The following is a 15,296-nucleotide window of genomic DNA, read 5'->3' as shown; positions in this document are numbered from 1 at the left end:
AACAAGAGGCCAATATATATTCTGTGAGGAATGGAAGAACAAGAGGCCAATATACATCATGTCAGGAATGGAAGAACAAGAGGACAATATATATTCTGTGAGGAATGGAAGAACAAGAGGACAATATATATTGTGTCAGGAATAGTTAAGTGCTTTAGGCCACAGACAGTACATTTATTTCATAAGTCTTACCGAAAGTGTCTTTACATGGAAACTCAGGGATCTCTCTGTCTCTCATGGAGTTACTCCTAGCCAGACCAGAGGGTTGTTGTCTGCTTCCCGAATACGGCTTCCTCGACTCCCCTGGTCGAGGACCAATGGAGCTTGGCCCTGGTCCTGCTAGATCCCCGTTGACGGCCTGAGATGCTATAATATCAATCTCTTCCAGATCATCCTGGGTGAAGTCATCGTCACCTCCGAAGGGGTCGTTACATGGAGCCGCAGGGCTCAGCACCTTGAGGCGCTTGCGGGGTGGGTACGCCATGTTACCAGGCCAGGGGTCCAGGGATGCGGCTGGGCTGGAATACCTGGAATACCTACTTTAGAATTACTAGAAAACGTGTAGCTTGGATAGCCAAGTAGCAACTTTTTAGCTAGTTAGCGAACTTTGGCAAGCTAACTAGCGCCAGTCAATGTGGGTCAGGGAACTCAACCATTCAACCTGAACATCTCTGGTATGGCGGTTCAAAGCAAGCCTCTGGCTAGTTATTTGTCTCACAATTTAAAAGGCATTCCTAAAAAAAAGTTAACAAAAAATAACTGCAGGCTAGCTCAGTTTGCAAGTTATTAAACCATCGTTCAAATGTTTTACAGAATGAGCTAATCACAACACTGCTTATACACGACCTCAACTTAAACAGCAATCCTATTGGTCTAGAAAGCGCTCCGTGATAAAAACTGTATGGAAGGCCAAAAGGGACAAAAATAACAACGCCGAGTTTTGCCATTTCTCTCTCTTTCTCTCGCTTATCCTTCTCTCTCGGACAGACAAGAATCTGCACACCAAAAAAATGGACAGAGACAGACTTTAAAAAAATTGATTCCCAAGAGATTGTTTACGCAACATTTAATCTCAGTGAATTAATTAAATCCATGACACATTGTGTCAGTAGTACATATCAGATCATAAAAGAAAGACATTGCAATACTTCGCCCAAATTTGAATATGGATGAATAATATTTGCGGTGATATCATTACGGCATTATTCTGTGTAACATCAGTGAACAAAGTTCAATACATTCTCTCCACTTAAAACAAAACGAGAGAGTAAAATCTTTATGACGTCATAGGTGATGTGTGACAGGATTGGTTGCCTGGGGTTTTGTGGTACTCCAGAATGTTTACCAGCTGAGCAGAAAAAGAAGCAGGGCAGTGAGCGCCAAAGACTGCACTGAAATACGTTTTTTCTTCCCCCCCACCCACACGTAATCTACATTTTCTCCCTTTTCAAAATCTCCCAGTCATATTTGCAAGGAGAAGAAGCGATCCAGTAACTTTTTTTCCCTGATTGTAGACCAGGTTTGTTTCGTTTTTATCTCGTAGTTTATGTTAATAATTTCAACAAAGAGAGATGGTGTCGGTCGTTATAACATTGTTATTACATAGGTTGTTATTTTCGTTGCAATCTTGGTATAAATGTAGTTTTATAGGTTGGTTGTGAACTAATGTTCTCCGTTTGTTTACTCTATAGTTGATGAGACGGATATAAAATGAAAACTGAGGTATCCACAGCAGCGAATTTCATCTCCAGATTACTGAAAACAACTGGACTGCTATCCGAGGAGCAACTTCAGCATTTCAGCCATTCCCTCGAAAAATCTCTGGGAGGTAAAATTAATGGGGAATATGACTGTTCATGCATAGGGTAGCCTATAAAAATCGCCAGACAAGTATGCATTCCATCACACGGTCAGTAACATTTTCTTTTTTTTAAGCAGATCAAGTAGAAGTTTAGGGCTACAGGCTATGAATGAACATTAGGCTGTCAATTTAGCTAGCTACCTGTAGGACAGACAACATAGACACCAGGATAGGCCATAATAATCATTGTGTGTGTATTGTTTTGTAATTTCTGCTGATATTCTTGCTATTCAAATCTTCAATGATGATTGATGTCTGAGTAGCAGAAGTGTCTCTCTCACACACCGCACAATAACAAAACATGAAGGACAGAGAGCAAAAATGGCTGTTTTGACCCCCCAATCCTTTTCTATATCACACGGCAATTCTGACATGACTTTGTTATTTCTTTTTTGCAGAGCACTACAAGCACCACTGGTTCCCTAACGCTCCCTGCCGAGGCTCAGCTTACAGATGCATCAGAATCAACGAGAACCACAAGATGGACCCGGTCATCGGTGAAGCCGCCGGCACCATTGGACTGACCAGAGAACAGCTCTTCACCCTTCTGCCCAGTGAGCTTACCATGTGGGTGGACCCATACGAGGTGTCATACCGGATAGGAGAGGACGGCTCCATCTGCGTTCTCTATGAATCTGAGCCATCATCATCATCATCATCAACACAGCCTGAAACAGCCTCTAACCAGAGCCAAGGGGACAGCAACAACAGAGCCAGTTCAGGCAACTGCAAAGGTGAACTGAGAGTGGGGATGGGAAGGTCCAAAAAACCCAAGTCCTTCACCATGATAAGGATTTCCAGCAGCTAAATGTTTACCTGCCCCATCCACCTGGACACTTGGACATAGGTCAGACACACATATTGGTTAGAATAATTGTTCATTTCTTTCTTTTTTTAATATTAAAATATGTTTAGTACTCTGAATAACAACTTGTTCACCTTTATGGATACTACATAGGGTCTATTTTGAGATTATTGACAGAAGATTAATTTTAATGTATGTTCTTGATGTTGCTAATTTATATACAGTATATTAAAACACACTGCATTTGAATGGAATGTCATAAGGCTAATGATTTCATCAAAACATATGATTTGATTATGTCTGCATCCCAAATGAGGGTTGGAGAGGCACAGAAAGCAATATTTCAAAATATATTGCACAACCATAAAGATGCAAAAAACATTGTTTTATACATTGGTAATACAGGACACAGTAAATGCCTTATGTCATTGGTTCCCAACCAGGGGTACTAGGACCATCCAGGGGGTACTTGAGAAGACTCATCAGACCATAGTTACTGGTAAAATGTACAAGAGGGGGTACATCAGGGGTACTCCGGGCAGAGCAACATTCAGTTGGTGGAACCGTAACAGCCAACTTCAGTTGGTGGAACCGTAACAGGGAACCGTAACAGCCAACTTCAGTTGGTGGAACCGTAACAGCCAACTTCAGTTGGTGGAACCGTAACAGCCAACTTCAGTTGGTGGAACCGTAACAGCCAACTTCAGTTGGTGGAACCGTAACAGCCAACTTCAGTTGGTGGAACCGTAACAGCCAACTTCAGTTGGTGGAACCGTAACAGCCAACTTCAGTTGGTGGAACCGTAACAGCCAACTTCAATTGGTGGAACCGTAACAGCCAACTTCAGTTGGTGGAACCGTAACAGCCAACTACAGTTGGTGGAACCGTAACAGCCAACTTCAGTTGGTGGAACCGTAACAGGGAACCGTAACAGCCAACTTCAGTTGGTGGAACCGTAACAGCCAACTTCAATTGGTGGAACCGTAACAGGGAACCGTAACAGCCAACTTCAATTGGTGGAACCGTAACAGCCAACTTCAATTGGTGGAACCGTAACAGGGAACCGTAACAGCCAACTTCAATTGGTGGAACCGTAACAGGGAACCGTAACAGCCAACTTCAATTGGTGGAACCGTAATCGAAAAAGGTTGAGTCCTACTGCCTTATGTTACGATATTTTACATATTTTGAACTTTCAAGTGAGGTAAAACATCTAAAAGGTTGATTTGAAATACATTTTAATAAAGTTAGAAAAACTGTTATTCCACAGCCTAACTTAAGAATTAGAATAAGTAAATAAAGTAAATCACTATAAAGTTAAATATAAAGCTCACCGAACGGGACTGCCGAGTGCTGAAGCGCGAAGAGGGTAAAAATGATCTGTCCTCGGTTGCAACACTCACTACCGAGTTCCAAACTGCCTCCGGAAGCAACGTCAGCACAATAACTGTTCGTCGCGAGCTTCAAGAAATGGGTTTCCATGACCGAGCACCAGCCTAAGATCACCAAGCGTCGGCTGGAGTGGTGTAAAGCTCGCCACCATTGGTCTCTGGAGCAGTGGAAACACATTCTCTGGAGTGATGAATCACGCTTCACCATCTGGCAGTCCGACAGACAAATCTGGGTTTGGCGGATGCCAGGAGAACGCTACCTGCCCAAATGCATAGTGACAACTGTAAAGTTTTGTGGAGGAATTTTGTCTGGGGCTGTTTTTCCTGGTTCGTGCTAGGCCAGTGAAGGGAAATCTTAGCGCTACAGCATACAATGACATTCTAGACGATTCTGTGCTTCTGTCACAAACCGGCTCATAGCCTATAACAAAAAGTGAGACAGAGATCAAGTAATAAATATATTTATTAACTAAAGTAAACGATATATCCTTGACAATGGTGTGTGTAGTCAGCAGTGTAAGTGAGTGGTTGCGTGCATAGATGGTGATAATGAGGTGTGTTGAGAGGTGCCAAAACAAACAAGACACAAAATGCCACAACCAAAAACAGTGTGTCTGCGTGGAGAGTCTCCTCAATGAATGGGGGAAAGGTGTATTTATCCCCGGGACACACCCCCACGCCTAGGTGTGTCCCATTTTGCTGAGGACACTCCCGGCTCCGCCCACTGACATCCTATTAAGGAAAACAAGAGCAAAGAGTAAGAATTCGTCAGACAGATTGGGAGGATCGTCACTAGAGGTCGACCGATTATGATTTTTCAACGCCCGATAACGATTATTGGAGGACCAAAAAAGCCGATAGCGATTAATCGGCCGATTTTTATTTATTTATCTGTAATAATGACAATTACAACAATACTGAATGAACACTCATTTTAACTTAATATAATACATCAATAAAATCAATTTAGCCTCAAATAAATAATGAAACATGTTCAATTTGGTTTAAATAATGCAAAAACAAAGTGTTGGAGAAGAAAGTAAAAGTGCAATATGTGCCATGTAAGAAAGCTAACGTTTAAGTTCCTTGTTCAGAACATGAGAACATATGAAAGCTGGTGGTTCCTTTTAACATGAGTCTTCAATATTCCCAGGTAAGAAGTTTTAGGTTGTAGTTATTATAGGAATTATTAATATATAATTAAATCGGCCATTCCGGTTAATCGGTCGACCTCTAGTCGTCGTCGTCCCCCCCCCAAAACCGGGGACCACCAAGGACCCCGGAACACCACACCAACTATTGCCCTGGTTAACGCTACCCCACTGCCCCAGCCAACCTCTTCCTCCCCCAGCCCTCAGCAACCTTTGCGCACAGGAAGCAACCTTTAAGAGGAAAGACAAAAAACAAGGAAAGCAGGTAACAGACAACAGGAGAACAACACAACATAAACAGTGGCCAGTCACGTGGGCGACACGCACACCCTCGGGGGAACACACGTATGAGAAAAGGCGTGTCCACCGATCAATAGGACCAGACACGTTCAGGGAACAGGGCGCACGAGAGAGAGAGAGCGTCAGCAACGACATTCAGGCCCCTGATGTGCCTGCAAAAACAAACACCATCTCATTATCCTCTGGTTAGGACACATCAAAGATCTCAAGAAGGTAAGAGGGTTATGGTCGGTGTAGACAACAATAAGTACTACACCCGAAGTGTTGTACCATATGAGTGCATGCGCTTCTTTTCCCCAAGTTCAACTGATAATAGTTAAACTTCTTGGAGAAGAAACTAACAGGCGTCTCAACACCGGAGACACCTGCCCTCACGTGACTCGCATCCACCTGCAAGGTAAATTACAAATCCACGTGAGTCTCTTAACAAGGAACTTTGGTCCCAAATGAGGACCCAGCCGAGAAGAGATCAACATCCGACGAGCTTCTCCTTCACGTCTCTATGGATTAAAATGACCTTTTCTTTTTAGGTACAATAAAGAAAATGTACAAAACATTCTTTAACCTCCCCTGTGCTTACTACCAGTTGAGTAAAGGAACACAAAACATTGACTCAAAGGGAAGCGCCAAATGGTAAATATTGTTATGTCACTCAAAAATAAATAAATATGGATTATTATAGAGCACCGGAGTTGAGGTAAGCAACCTCTTTGCATCCTCAAAAGCCTGTTGACAGAGAGGAGACTGTCACGTTCCTGACCTTATTTTCCTTTGTTTAACTTTGTTTAGTTGGTCAGGACGTGAGCTGGGTGGGTAGTCTATGTTATGTGTTTCTATGTGGGGTTAAATGTGTTGCCTGATATGGTTCTCAATTAGAGGCAGGTGTTTGACGTTTCCTCTGATTGAGAACCATATTAAGGTAGGCTGTTCTCACTGTTTGTTTGTGGGTGATTGTTCCTGTGTCTGTGTCCGTTGCACCACACGGGACTGTTTCGTTTGTTCATTCGTTTGGCTAGTCTTTCCTGTTCGTGCGTTCTTCGTGTCTATATGTAAGTTCTTATGTTCAGGTCAGTCTACGTCGTTGGTTTGTTATTTTGTTAATTATCAAGTGTAGTTCGTGTCAGTGTTCGTCTTGTCTTTAATAAATATTCATTATGTCTTCATTCAACGCTGCGTTTTGGTCCGACCCTTACTCCTCCTCCTCATCCGAGGAGGAGGCATTAGACAGCCGTTACAGAATCACCCACCAACAAAGGACCAAGCGGCGTGGGAGAAAGCAACAGCGATCGCAGGATTCATGGACATGGGAGGAAATATTGGACGGAAAAGGTCCATGGGCACAGCCAGGAGAATATCGCCGCCCTCGTGAAGAGCTGGAGGCAGCTAAAGCCGAGAGGCGGTGGTATGAGGAGGCAGCACGGAAGCGAGGCTGGAAACCTGTGAGTCAAGGCCAAACATTTCTTGGGGGGGGGCTACAAGGGAGTGTGGCGAAGTCAGGTAGGAGACCTGCGCCAACTCCCCGAGCTTACCGTGGAGAGCGAGAGTACGGGCAGACACCGTGTTATGCGGTAGAGCGCACGGTGTCTCCTGTACGTGTGCATAGCCCGGTGCGGGTTATTCCACCTCCCCGCACTGGCAGGGCTAGATTGAGTATTGAGCCGGATGTTATGAAGCCGGCCCAACGCATCTGGCCACCAGTGTGTCTCCTCGGGCCGGCATACATGGCACCAGCCTTACGCATGGTGTCCCCGGTTCGCATACACAGCCCAGTGCGGGTTATTCCACCTCCCCGCACTGGTCGGGCGACGGGGAGCATACAACCAGGTAAGGTTGGGCAGGCTCAGTGCTCAAGGGAGCCAGTACGCCTGCATGGTCCGGTATATCCGGCGCCACGTCCCCGCCCCAGCCCAGTACCACCAGTGCCGGCACCACGTACCAAGCCTCCTGTGCGTCTCCAGAGCCCTGTTCCTCCTCCACGCACTAGCCCTATGGTGCGTGTCTCCTGCCCATTACCACCAGTGCCTACACCACGCACTAAGCCTCCTGTGCGCCTCCAGAGTCCTGTGCGTCCTGTTGCTGCTCCCCGCACTAGCCTGAAGGTGCGTGTCCTTAGCCCGGTACCTCCAGTTCCGGCACCACGCACCAGGCCTACAGTGCGCCTCAGCCGGCCAGAGTCTGCCGTCTGCCCAACGGCGCCTGAACTGCCCGTCTGCCAAGCGCCGCATGAACTGCCCGTCTGTACTGAGCCTTCAGAGCCATCTGCCAGACAGGAGCCGCTAGAGCCGTCCGCCAGACAGGAGCCGCTAGAGCCGTCCGCCAGACAGGAGCCGCTAGAGCCGTCCGCCAGACAGGAGCCGCTAGAGCCTTCCGCCAGACAGGAGCAGCCAGAGCCTTCCGCCAGACAGGAGCAGCCAGAGCCTTCCGCCAGACAGGAGCAGCCAGAGCCTTCCGCCAGACATGAGCAGTCAGAGCCGCCAGCCAGCCATGAGCAGCCAGAGCCGCCAGCCAGCCATGAGCAGCCAGAGCCGCCAGCCAGCCATGAGCAGCCAGAGCCGCCAGCCAGCCATGAGCAGCAAGAGCCGCCAGCCAGCCATGAGCAGCAAGAGCCGCCAGCCAGCCATGAGCAGCAAGAGCCGCCAGCCAGCCATGAGCAGCCAGAGCCGCCAGCCAGCCATGAGCAGCCAGAGCCAGCCAGCCAGGATCCGCCAGAGCCAGCCAGCCAGGATCCGCCAGAGCCAGCCAGCCAGGATCCGCCAGAGGCAGCCAGCCAGGATCCGCCAGAGCCAGCCAGCCAGGATCCGCCAGAGCCAGCCAGCCAGGATCCGCCAGAGCCAGCCAGCCAGGATCCGCCAGAGCCTGCCAGCCAGGATCCGCCAGAGCCAGCCAGCCAGGATCCGCCAGAGCCAGCCAGCCAGGATCCGCCAGCCAGTCCGGTGCTGCCCCTCAGTCCGGAGCTGCCCCTCAGTCCGGAGCTGCCCCTCATTCCGGTGTTGCCCCTCATTCCGGTGTTGCCCCTTAGTCCGGTGCTGCCCCTTAATCCAGTGGGGTTAATTTGGAGGGTGGCCATTTGGAGGAGGCTACGGAAGCGGGGATTGACTATGGTGGGGTGGGGACCACGTCAGACCCTCCCCTTGAGGTTCAGTTATGTGGCCGGAGTCCGCATCTTGGGGGGGGGGGGGGGGGGGGGGGGGTACTGTCACGTTCCTGACCTTATTTTCCTTTGTTTAACTTTGTTTAGTTGGTCAGGACGTGAGCTGGGTGGGTAGTCTATGTTATGTGTTTCTATGTGGGGTTAAATGTGTTGCCTGATATGGTTCTCAATTAGAGGCAGGTGTTTGACGTTTCCTCTGATTGAGAACCATATTAAGGTAGGCTGTTCTCACTGTTTGTTTGTGGGTGATTGTTCCTGTGTCTGTGTCCGTTGCACCACACGGGACTGTTTCGTTTGTTCATTCGTTTGGCTAGTCTTTCCTGTTCGTGCGTTCTTCGTGTCTATATGTAAGTTCTTATGTTCAGGTCAGTCTACGTCGTTGGTTTGTTATTTTGTTAATTATCAAGTGTAGTTCGTGTCAGTGTTCGTCTTGTCTTTAATAAATATTCATTATGTCTTCATTCAACGCTGCGTTTTGGTCCGACCCTTACTCCTCCTCCTCATCCGAGGAGGAGGCATTAGACAGCCGTTACAGAGACCAGATCTCCCTCCTCTAACTTTAAGCATCAGCTGTCAGAGCAGCTTACCGATCACTGTACCTGTACACAGGCAGTCTGTAAATAGCACACACAACTACCTCATCCCCATATTGTTACTTATCCTCGTGCTCTTTTGCACCCCAGTATCTCTACTTGCACATCATCATCTGCACATCTATCACTCCAGTGTTAATGCTAAATTGTAATTATTTCACCTCTATGGCCTATTTATTGCCTTACCTCTACATTTGCACACACTGTACATAGGATTTTTCTATTGTGTTATTGACTGTACGTTTGTTTATGTGTAACTCTGTGTTGTTTTTGTCGCACTGCTTCGCAGTTGTAAATGAGAACTTGTTCTCCACTGGCTTACCTGGTTAAATAAATGTTAAATAAAAAAAAATAAAAAAACGCTTTCAGCAAATCTGTCAGAGGAGCGACTACGGTAGAGAAGTTCCTACAGAAACTACGGTAATAACCAATCATTCCCAAGAAACGCATCAGTTCCTTTTTAGTAGTTGGCGGTGGAAAAGCATCAAATAGCTACCACTTTAGCCCGAACAGGACGCACTTCACCCTGCCCATCCACCTTACCAAGGTACGCAACGGTCGCCTGAGCAAACCTCACACTTAGCCAGATTGATAGTGAGGCAGAGGCAACCTGCAGCCGGACGTTCAAACAAGGCTTCCAATACGAGACAGATGCTCCTCCCAAGTATCTGCATAAACCACTACATCGTCCAGATAAACAGCGCACCCAACCAGAGACGATCACCCAACCAGACCGGAGACGATCACCCAACCAGACCGGAGACGATCACCCAACCAGACCGGAGACGATCACCCAACCAGACCGGAGACGATCACCCAACCAGACCGGAGACGATCACCCAACCAGACCGGAGACAATCGTGTTCATAAGGCGATGAAAAGTGGCAGGTGCATTACACAGGGCCGAAACTCAAAACCGAATACAAGTACTGACCAGAGGGTGTAATAAAGCCAGAGATTTCACGTGCCCTACTCTTCAGTGGCACCTGCCAATAGCCCTTTAACAGGTCAAACTTTACGAGACCCCCACTTGTCACGACCCGGCTCACAAACTTAGCTGCTCAGACCTGATCAACGCAGTCCTCCATCCGAGGAAGAAGAAATTAATCTGGCTTAGTGACACTGTTTACTTTACGGTAGTCCAGTACAAAATCTGTTTGTCCCATCCGGTTTACTGACCAAGATACAGGGAGATGCCCAGCTGGAGAAGAAAAGGCTCTGCAATATCACTATCCAGCATATACCTGATCTCAGCATCCAGACAACGTCGTTTCTCTGAAGAAACTCTATAGACCCGCGGACGGACGGGATCAACATTCCCAACGTCAATATTCTATTAAGTTTGTAGGTGTATCAGAAAGCAAAACTGGAAAACTCAGAATCAGACCAAACAACTCATCTCTCCTATCAGCAGGTAGATGAGCGAGAAGGGATATACAAAACATCCAGTTTCTCTGAATTTTTCAATCTACCCTGTAGTACGCAATCTTCTGGACCAGGGGTCTCCTCCTTACTATGCACGGACCTAGCATGACAAGAAGAACCCAGCAATGTAACAGTACCGGCCAAAAGAACAGGTTTACCATCCTCTTTGGGCCCCAAAGGTAACGTGGATAATAGGATTTTGGCATATTTTACATGGGACAGTTGGTGCGCTTTCCTCCGTTCCGGAGTGGCAACTAGATAGTTTTGCTCCGTGCACAACTGTATATGGACCTTGAAACTTGGCTTGAAAAGGAGATCCAACAATTTGCAGCCGAGCAAGAACCTGGTCACCTGGACTAAAGCGATGAGGCTCAGCTCGGCGATCAAATATTATTTTCAACCTCCCCTGGGAAGATGAAAGCTTCTCTTTAGCCATCTCACCAGCGACGTACAGGCGTCGCCAGAAATCACACACAGAAGATAACAGGGACTGAGGTGGCTTGGGAGACTTCCAGACATCCTGGAGCACCGCTAGAAGCCCACGCACACTATGTCCGAACACTACGTCATTTGGACTGAAACCTGTGCTCTCCTGTGAAACCTCGCTGGTGGCTAACAGTAAACACGGCAACCCACACTCCTAATCCTGATCCATCGCCGTACAATAAGCTCTCAACAAAGACTTAAGTGTTTGATGGAAACGCTCCAACGCTCCTTGACTCTACGCGTGATAGGCGCTAGACAAATCGTGTTTAATATGGAGCTGTTGGAGAATCTGACCAAACAGATTAGTGGTGAAATCAGAACCTTGGTCACTCTGAATAACCTTAAGGGATTCCAAACAGCGAGATAAAAGCTTTGACACAGTTTAGCACAGACTTAGTCGTGATAGACCGGAGAGGATAGGCAGCAGGAAACCTAGTGGTCTGACACATCACAGTGAACAGGTAACTACTACCATTCTTAGAGCGAGGCAGAGGGCTAACACAGTCAATAATCAGATACTCAAAACATTGGTTGAGTACGGGACTAGGAAACAGCGGTACTGGCTTAATAACGTGATTAGGTTTACCCTGTTAATTGACAGTTGTGACAGGTTGATGAACGCAGAAACTTCCCTCTTTAACTTAGGCCAAAAAAATGTTTCAGTATGCGACTGTAGGTTCTCTTCACGCCCAGATGTCCAGCAACATCGTTGTGGGAAGTTTGTAACGCCAACTCACAAAACATAACTGGTACCACAACCTGACTAATAGCCTCCAAAACAACTACTACAAGGCACCCACTTCCTCTTCAGGACATATATCCTGGAGAATTTGGTCACGCAACTCTTCTAATGTGGGGTCAACCCGTAACGGATCACAGGAAAAGTAGTGACAGATTTCTTTGTAACATCGTGTAACATGTGAAGATAACTATTGCGCTAACTCAACATGAGTCTGTTTATCAGCCCTTTTTAAAAGTTCTAAATTGTTGGCAGTAAGCCTCAGGAACCAATTTATAAATCTATAACACAGACATTTTAACCTTATCATAGCTGACATTGTCAGCTATACCAAGAGCGGAATATGCTTCCTGCGCATTCAGTCAACACACTGCAACATTAAAGTGCAACGTCAGAATCAGGCCACTCCTAGCGTCAGCAAACACGCTCAAACAACGAAAAGAATGTCTCAGGGTCCTTCTCATTCAATTTTGTCAACAGCCATCAAATGTGTCCGGGGCACGACCGATAGGAGCAACCCCTAGGTAAATCAGAGTCCCCTTCCCAGAGCAACCCCACCCAAGAGCATTCCTTCCCAAACCAATTCTAAGAGCTCTTGTTGCAGCTTGATTTAAGCACCGCCAAATCCTGTTTAAATTCCAATTCCTTTTCATACTTAACACAATCATGCTCCAGCTGTAACACAATCATCAATTAAGCATCTCAATCAATTAAGCATCGCCATTCCAAAATTAAATCTAGAATTGTCTTCCTATTTCGCAACAATGCTTCCTTCACTCATGCCGCCAAACTTACCCTCGTAAAACTGACTATCCTACCGATCCTTGACTTCGGCGATGTCATTTACAAATCAGCCTCCAACACTCTACTCAGCAAACTGGATGTAGTCTATCACAGTGCCATCTGTTTTGTCACCAAAGCCCCATATACTACCCACCACTGCAACCTGTATGCTCTCGTTGGCTGGTCCTCGCTACATATTCGTCGCCAAACCCACTGGCTCCAGGTCATCTATAAGTCTTTGCTAGGTATAGCTCTGCCTTATCTCAGCTCACTGGTCTCCATAGCAGCACACACCTGTAGCACACGCTCCAGCAGGTATATCTCACTGGTCATCCCCAAAGCCAACACCTCCTTTGGCCGCCTTTCCTTACAGTTCTCTGCTGCCAATGACTGGAACGAATTGTAAAAAAATCACTGAAGCTGGAGACTCATATCTCCCTCACTAACTTTAAGCATCAGCTGTCAGAGCAGCTTACCGATCACTGCAGCTGTACACAAGTCATCTGTAAATAGCCCATCCAATCCTCATCCCCATATTTGTTTTTCTGCTCTTTTGCACACCAATATTTCTACTTGCACATCCTCATCTGCACACATATCACTCCAGTGTAAATTGCTAAATTGTCATTACTTCACCACTATTGGCCTATTTATTGCCTTCCCTCCTTACTTCATTTGCACACACTGTACACATATTTTTCTATTGTGTTATTGACTGTACGTTTGTTTATCCCATGTGTAACTCTGTTGTTTGTGTCGCACTGCTTTGCTTTATCTTGGCCAGGTCGCAGTTGTAAATGAGAACTTGTTCTTAACTGGCCTACCTGGTTAAATAAAGGTGAAATAAAAGAAATACAATTGAAAATAATCATGCTCTAGCTGTAACAGAAGCAGTTATTTCTGTTGTTCAAAAGAAAGACTACTAAGGCTAACAGACCGTCTCCCGGCCGTTGTAACGAAACCGGGAGACGGCTGAGCCAAAGGCTGCCCCAGTGGTAACTTTAAGTATATCTCTCTCCATCAGATTGGCCTTCAATATCAACCTAACATAATTTTTTTTGACTTGTATCACTAATTTCAACATGGTGGTGATCAGCGATCTTCAACAGCAACAAACAAAAGACGCAAACAAAGCACCCAGAGTTCTCCCAAACAAATTACACTCATCAGTTAACGTAACAAGTATTAGGCTACTTTACCGGACAACCAAAATCACCGATCCGTCTCTACCGCACAATACCAAACACTTATAAGACTATGCAGTGAATAGCAACCAAAAGCACATCCCAATTAGCGTCAACCCATCATAATGCAACAAAATGTCTAGAAACATCATTATTATCCCGGACGAGCCCCCACTTGTCACGAACCGGCTCGTAGCCTGTAACAAAAACACAGAGATCAAGTAATAACAAAAATATATTTATTAACTGAAGTACACTATATACAATTGTCAATGGTGTCTGTGTGACGACACTACAGTGGTAGGCTTGATTACCAACAACGACGAGACGGCCTACAGGGAGGAGGTGAGGGCCCTTGGAGTGTGGTGTCAGGAAAATAACCTCACACTCAACGTCAACAAAACAAAGGAGATGATTGTGGACTTCAGGAAACAGCAGAGGGAGCACCCCCATATCCACATCGACGGGACAGTAGTGGAGAAGGTGGAAAGTTTTAAGTTCCTCAGTGTACACATCACAGACAAACTGAAATAGTCCACCCACACAGACAGCGTTGTGAAGAAGGCGCAGCAGCGCCTCTTCAACCTCAGGAGGCTGAAGAAATTCGGCTTGTCACCAAAAGCACTCAAAAAATTCTACAGATGCGCAATTGAGAGCATCCTGTCGGGCTGTATCACCGCCTGGTACGGCAACTGCTCCGCCCACAACCGTAAGGCTCTCCAGAGGGTAGTGAGGTCTGCACAACGCATCACCGGGGGCAAACTACCTGCCCTCCAGGACACCTACACCACCCGATGTCACAGGAAGGCCATAAAGATCATCAAGGACAACAACCACCCGAGCCACTGCCTGTTCACCCCGCTATCATCCAGAAGGCGAGGTCAGTACAGGTGCATCAAAGCAGGGACCGAGAGACTGAAAAACAGCTTCTATCTCAAGGCCATCAGACTGTTAAACAGCCACCACTAACATTTAGTGGCCGCTGCCAACATACTGACTCAACTCCAGCCACTTTAATAATGGGAATTGATGGAAATTATGTAAAAATGTATCACTAGCCACTTTAAACAATGCCACTTAATATAATGTTTACATACCCTACATTACTCATCTCATATGTATATGTATATACTGTACTCTATATCATCTACTGCATCTTGCCATCTTTATGTAATACATGTATCATTAGCTACTTTAAACTATGCCAGTTTATGTTTACATACCCTACATTACTCATCTCATATGTATATACTGTACTCTATACCATCTACTGCATCTTGCCTATGCCGTTCTGTACCATCACTCACTCATATATCTTTATGTACATATTCTTTATCCCTTTACACTTGTGTGTATAAGGTAGTAGTTGTGGAATTGTTAGGTTAGATTACTTGTTGGTTATTACTGCATTGTCGGAACTAGAAGCA

At 46.2% G+C, this 15,296-nt stretch overlaps 2 protein-coding genes across 2 annotated transcripts in view; one reads left to right on the top strand and one right to left on the bottom strand.

Annotated features, from left to right (window-relative positions):
* LOC120037981 (ATR interacting protein) overlaps nt 1-821 on the bottom strand; it is a 47,064-nt gene extending 46,243 nt beyond the window's left edge. The window contains exon 1 of the mRNA XM_038983928.1: nt 193-821. Coding sequence (XP_038839856.1) covers nt 193-484 — 292 coding nt within the window. The 5' untranslated portion in view covers nt 485-821. The remainder of the gene's footprint in view (nt 1-192) is intronic.
* Nucleotides 822-1,327: 506 nt separating this feature from the next.
* Nucleotides 1,328-2,915, top strand: si:dkey-42i9.4 (uncharacterized protein LOC492503 homolog). The gene is made up of 3 exons (XM_038983927.1): nt 1,328-1,519; nt 1,692-1,828; nt 2,260-2,915. Exons 2-3 carry the CDS (start codon nt 1,711-1,713, stop codon nt 2,667-2,669), a joined length of 528 nt encoding a protein of 175 aa, XP_038839855.1. The 5' UTR covers nt 1,328-1,519; nt 1,692-1,710; the 3' UTR covers nt 2,670-2,915.
* The last annotated feature ends 12,381 nt before the right edge of the window (nt 2,916-15,296 follow it).

The sequence above is a fragment of the Salvelinus namaycush genome, unplaced genomic scaffold, assembly GCF_016432855.1.
Source record: "Salvelinus namaycush isolate Seneca unplaced genomic scaffold, SaNama_1.0 Scaffold20, whole genome shotgun sequence".
Taxonomy (NCBI): domain Eukaryota; kingdom Metazoa; phylum Chordata; class Actinopteri; order Salmoniformes; family Salmonidae; genus Salvelinus; species Salvelinus namaycush.
The sequence above is the reverse complement of the archived record's forward strand: the minus strand, read 5'-3'. Positions and strand labels throughout refer to the sequence as shown.